A 5,741-nucleotide genomic window follows, 5' to 3' on the forward strand; every position below is an offset into this window, starting at 1 on the left:
ACTTTTAAAAAAAATAACAATCCAATGATTTAAATAAAATTTTTTGAATAGTTTAGTGATCATTTTGTAACTTTTTAAAATTGAATGACCAAAATATAAACTTACTAATAATTTAGTGATTTTAGATATCAATCTTTTCCAAACTTAATCAAAGTGGGGTATAAGGGGCCGGGCCAATACCCCCCTCCAAGGTATTCTTTTAACCCATATATGAAATCAATTTCTCTATGATCTATCTTTTAAAAAATATTTAAAAATATTAAAAAGAAAAACTTCTCTTTCTCTCTCAACCTCTTGTTTGGTCGTCTATATATAGTCACTAGAATCCATCATATCTCTTCAATTCCTTCATTTTCTCTATTCCCTTTTTACATCAAAAGTACACCCCTCTCTCTGCTACTGCTCCCTCACTAACCTCCTTTCCAACTCATATTCAAATCCCTTTTCTTAAGCTCTCGATTTTTTAACTATGCCTTCGAGACTCTCCGATGCCATTATCAGACCTCATCCTGATTTCACTTCCCTTCAAGAACTACCTGAGTCCTACGCATGGAACCAACGCGACGATATTGACTACCCTTCCTTCGACTCCTCAGCCGAATCCGTGCCGATTATTGATCTTAATGACCCTAATGCTCTCCAAAGTATTGGCCATGCATGTAGAACTTGGGGTGTTTTCCAAGTCATCAACCATGGTGTCTCCACTACTCTACTTGACATGGTTGAATCCACCAGTCGAACCCTTTTTTCTTTACCAGTTAACCAAAAACTGAAAGCTGCTCGATCACCTGATGGTGTCTCTGGTTATGGTTTTGCAAGGATTTCTTCTTTTTTCTCTAAGCTTATGTGGTCTGAAGGTTTCACTATTGTTGGTTCACCCGATGAACATTTTCGTCAACTTTGGCCCCATGATTACACCAATCACTGGTGAGAACACCCATTTCATCATTGTGCTATATATACAGTATATGTTTGATTTTGTTTTAGTGGAGTTTTTTTTTTTAAATTTTATTTTGATTCTTTTTTCAGTGATGTGATTAAAGAATACAAGCAAGAAATGAAGAAGCTAGCAGGGAGATTGATGTGTTTGATGTTGGGTTCATTAGGGATAACAGCCAAACAAGATATCAAATGGGCTGGCCCAAAAAGTGATTTCAAAGAAGCTTCAGCTGCTTTACAATTGAATTATTACCCAGCTTGTCCCGACCCAGACCGAGCTATGGGCCTCGCCGCGCATACCGACTCCACCCTCCTTACCATCCTTTACCAAAACAGCACTAGTGGGTTACAAGTACTAAAAGAAGGAGTAGGGTGGATCAAAGTCCCTCCGGTACCGGACGGGCTCGTGATAAATGTAGGTGACCTCATGCATATTTTATCCAATGGCTCCTACCCCAGTGTCCTTCATCGTGCCATGGTGAACCGGACCCGTCACCGGTTATCGATAGCCTATTTATATGGACCACCATCAAGTGTCAAAATATCACCCCATCCTAAACTAGTAGGCCCGACTCACCCACCCCTTTACCGACCAATTACTTGGAATGAATACCTAGACACCAAAGCAAAGTATTTCAACAAAGCACTCTCATGGGTTCGTGTTTGTGTCCCTCTAAATGGATTGGTTGATGTAAATGAACACAATAATAGCGTAAAAGTTGGCTAAAAGACAACCATATTTTTGTTCTTAATCACCTTTTTGTTCTTTACCTCGGTTCAAATTTATACTCTTCTTTAATTTATATTTAATTCACTATTAATCTATAAATTTTTACTTATAATCAATCATCCCTTAATGAAGCTAAAGTCTAGACTCGTGACACAAGAATTTTTATAAATAATTCATTAGTTTCCATGTGAGAAGGATCTAAATGGATAAATTTTATATCAAATCATATAAAGGAATGAAGACAAAAGGGTTGTCTCTTCTCCTCCTTTTGTCCTTGTTTGAAAGAGATTGAGTGGAAATATATTTTTATTTTCTATTCAATATTTGAATATTCCATTTGAAAAGACATTAGAACCGACAACATTTTAGCCCCGGATATGGAGGAAGATCCCCATCCAAAGAATAAGACACTGATCAAGATAATAAATTTTTAGTCTGTTAAATAATATAAGATCAAAACATACAAAAAGATGCAATACTTTATCCCAAATTTAATGTGTGGGACATTAATATATGCCTATTTTTTACTTTTTAAGTTTTGGAAACATGCTTTCGTATTTATATTTTATAATGTCAAACTTCAACATAAATAATTTTAGAAAAAATAAAAAAAAAAAGGATGATATTTGATTCATGGGAGGTTACATTATCGGTGGTAATTTTATATTTCGATATTATGTAGGTCTATTTTACAATTCATATTTAAAGTTCGTGATTACTTCTCTCAATAATGTTATCTTCAAAAAGAGAATATATATCTTATCAGTACATTCAATCATTTATTAAAAAATTGCTTTAAGTTATCCGATATTACCAGTAGTGTTAAAGTTTTATAGTATACAGGAAAATCTCAATACTCAATATTAGTCTTACATTTTGATGTGATTTTTGTGGCAATTTTCCTATTTTTTATGACTAATTCATTTTGGATAAATCAAAACGAAAAAGATATTAATGAATAACTATTGAATTATTCGTCCAAATCAAATGCTCGTTTAAAATTTAGAAGAGTTTTGAAAAAAAAATATTAAGCTTAAAAAATGAGCTTGAGAAAAAATTAGATGTGAGTCAAGATCGAATTTGAACGTTCAAGGCTCAAGCCTGACTTGGCCCATTTCCTAGTTTTCCAATATATTATATTATGTTGTTTTCATATATTATATGTGATTTATAACACATAACAATTGAATCTATAGTAATATATAATACTATAGGTAAACATTTAAAAAAAAAAGATGTTGCCTATATATAAAATTAGGTTAAAATATGCTATAAGTCTTTGTGCTTTTCAAAATTCAAAATTTAGTCCCTATACTTTTATTTTCAAGAGTTTAGTTCTTCTACTTTTTATATTTTAAAATTCAAATCCAACTGCTAATAGCTAACACTATTAAATTTTTATTGTTAAATTTGTTGACTTGACATTTCAAATAAAAAATACTCATTTAGTAGTCATGTAATTAAAAATGACGTCATAATTAATCTAAATTTAAAAAAATTCACAATCCTAAATTTTGAAATCAAAAGTAAAGGAATTAAATTTCTAAAATAAAAGTACATGGACTAAATTCTAAATTTCCAAATAGTACAAAGACTTATGACATATATTAACCATCAATTTACAATAAATGAAAGAAAATATATAAAATTATTAAATTTTAGATTAAAAATAATGAAAATTTTCTAATCCATATTTCAAGCTAAGTTAAACTTGGGCAAATATAAAGTGTGTTAACCCAACCCATAAGCATCTTTACATTCAAGTACAACTCATACACCTACACGTACAAACAACTACACTACCACACTGGTTAAACCTACGGATTGATCCCATTAGGGATAGGATGAACACCCTTGGATGGGCCAAATGATGGGGTTCATAATTATCAAATTTAAATGTCAAATTGACCCTCAAATTATGCCCATTTTTTCTTAGATACGTAAAAGATTTTAGTAAAAAATGGTAGCTAACTATCAATTTCATCTCATTTTATTCAAAAACACAATACCAACCAATAAGAACATGACACATGGACATTCTTATTAAACATTGCACATTTTCTTTCAATGTTAATAATAATTCAATACAATATGCAATTAAGTAATTTTATATATCGTCAACCAAATAACAAAATCTTACTATCCAGCCAAATAAATCAAATAAGATGATGTAACAAAGCCGTTTCAACAATCCTATCACTAAGGGTAGGTAGTAATCTTGGCTCCAAATAATGAAATTGCATTTAGGTTCTTTTAAAAATTATAAACTTATAAATTAATCAAATAATAAAATTGCACTTTAACCTTTCAAATTTTTATAATTTAATTTTGATCTACAAATGATTTTCTTGATTTCGTCTATGACTCAAAGGGGCATAGACAGTGGGCAAGCAGTACCCTTGACCTCTCAAAAATGATAAAATTAATTTATAATTTTTTTAAAATTTTTAAAAAATATAAGTTATTATAAAACCTTAACTTCCTAAAACACTTTTTTAGCTTCGATTCTATCTCACTCATAAGTGCAATATGTTATAACTATTATATGTGACTAAATGACAGAAAACTTATATGTGACTAAATGACAGAAAACCCACTCAAACCCTATTGAATTAATAATATAAAATCTAAATTAAAAATATCATAAACTAAAAAAAATCAAATTGAAGAAAGGAACCCTAGAGCCAACTGGTAGCTCTATTATTATGGATGAGGGAAGATGAAGCAGGACAAAATTTTGTGTGAGCAGATATATATATATTGATAAAACTGGAATATGAACAAGAGAAAAAACAAGAAAATGCGGCCATGATTACATGAACATTCAATCTTTTTCTAAAAGATTTAATAATATTGGAATTTGGAGCCATTATTGCAGAGACAGAAGTGTGTCGGTCATTTCGATTCACGAAAATTTGTTTGTGTAAAACTTGACGACGATATTGCGCCTGCAACCACGTGCACTTCCTCTCTTTCACTACCCTCCTCCTACTCCTACCTTCTCATCGGATTTTGGACTTACTTTTTACTTTCTAACTATTTTTTTACGTTAAGTTTTGAGTTTATATGTGTAAATAAAAAGTGTGATTTTTTGAAAATGTCTTTAAACTATTTTTTCAAAAGATTATGGGATTAGGTGGTTTTTGTAAAAACATTTTCAATGGGAAGTACTTCTAGTTGATTTGTAAAAAAAAAAATTTCTAATTAGAAGCATTTTTTAGCGTATTTGTAAGAAAATGTTTTCATCTGAAAACGCTTTTGAGGAATATTTAATATCTTTTTGAAAATAAAAATTACTCTTTTATAAATCTCAAATCTCCTTTCTTTTTTTTTATACACTCATAATCTATTGACAATTTATTCCTAAACAATGAAGGATTGTTTACTTTTATAATTAATAACATAAGATTAAATACTACACTTAATTTTTAAAATTAAAACAAAACTTTGTACAACCTTAAACTCTAACAAAATATATTTTATAAAATCGACCTAGGACAATAGTTTTTCGTAAAAACAACTTAATCTGTTATTTTATATCTAGAAGGGGTTGAGAATGGATGAAGTTATAAAAAAAAAGGGTTAGAAATAAATTTAATTTTTCGTGAAGTTAAAGTCTAATTTTATTTTGTATTAATTTATAATTTCATTATTTTGAAAGAATTAAATAATTTTTTCTTATTTTGGGAGAGTAAACTCAATTTTATTACATAATAATTTTAATTTATCATTTATTAGGAGTCTAAATGATATTTTTTCTATTTGAGGAGCCAAAATCCAATTTTAAAAGTTAAAATATAATCTTATTATTATATTAACTTGCGATTCCCTAACATTAAAATGATAATATAGAGAATTTTCCATTTTTTAAGTCCTTTGGTAATAGCTTTGACTCTCAAAATTAGTGGAATTACTTTAGAGCTTCTATATAATAGTAAAAATTTTATTTCTAACCTCAAATAATTATAATTTACTTTTTAACTCCTAAAATTTCTGACTTTGTTATTGTATGCAACCGTTTTCGATTTGTTTAGTTCTTCATTGCTTGATGTTTATTGAAGGTTTTAAGGGG

General features: G+C 29.5%; 1 protein-coding gene across 1 annotated transcript; it reads left to right on the forward strand.

Moving 5' to 3' along the window:
* The first annotated feature begins 344 nt into the window (after positions 1–344).
* On the forward strand, positions 345–1,691 carry LOC108485459 (gibberellin 3-beta-dioxygenase 1-like). Its single transcript, XM_017789299.2, has 2 exons — positions 345–927; positions 1,030–1,691. Exons 1-2 carry the CDS (start codon positions 470–472, stop codon positions 1,664–1,666), a joined length of 1,095 nt encoding a protein of 364 aa, XP_017644788.1. The 5' UTR covers positions 345–469; the 3' UTR covers positions 1,667–1,691.
* The last annotated feature ends 4,050 nt before the right edge of the window (positions 1,692–5,741 follow it).

The sequence above is a fragment of the Gossypium arboreum genome, chromosome 6, assembly GCF_025698485.1.
Source record: "Gossypium arboreum isolate Shixiya-1 chromosome 6, ASM2569848v2, whole genome shotgun sequence".
NCBI lineage: Eukaryota > Viridiplantae > Streptophyta > Magnoliopsida > Malvales > Malvaceae > Gossypium > Gossypium arboreum.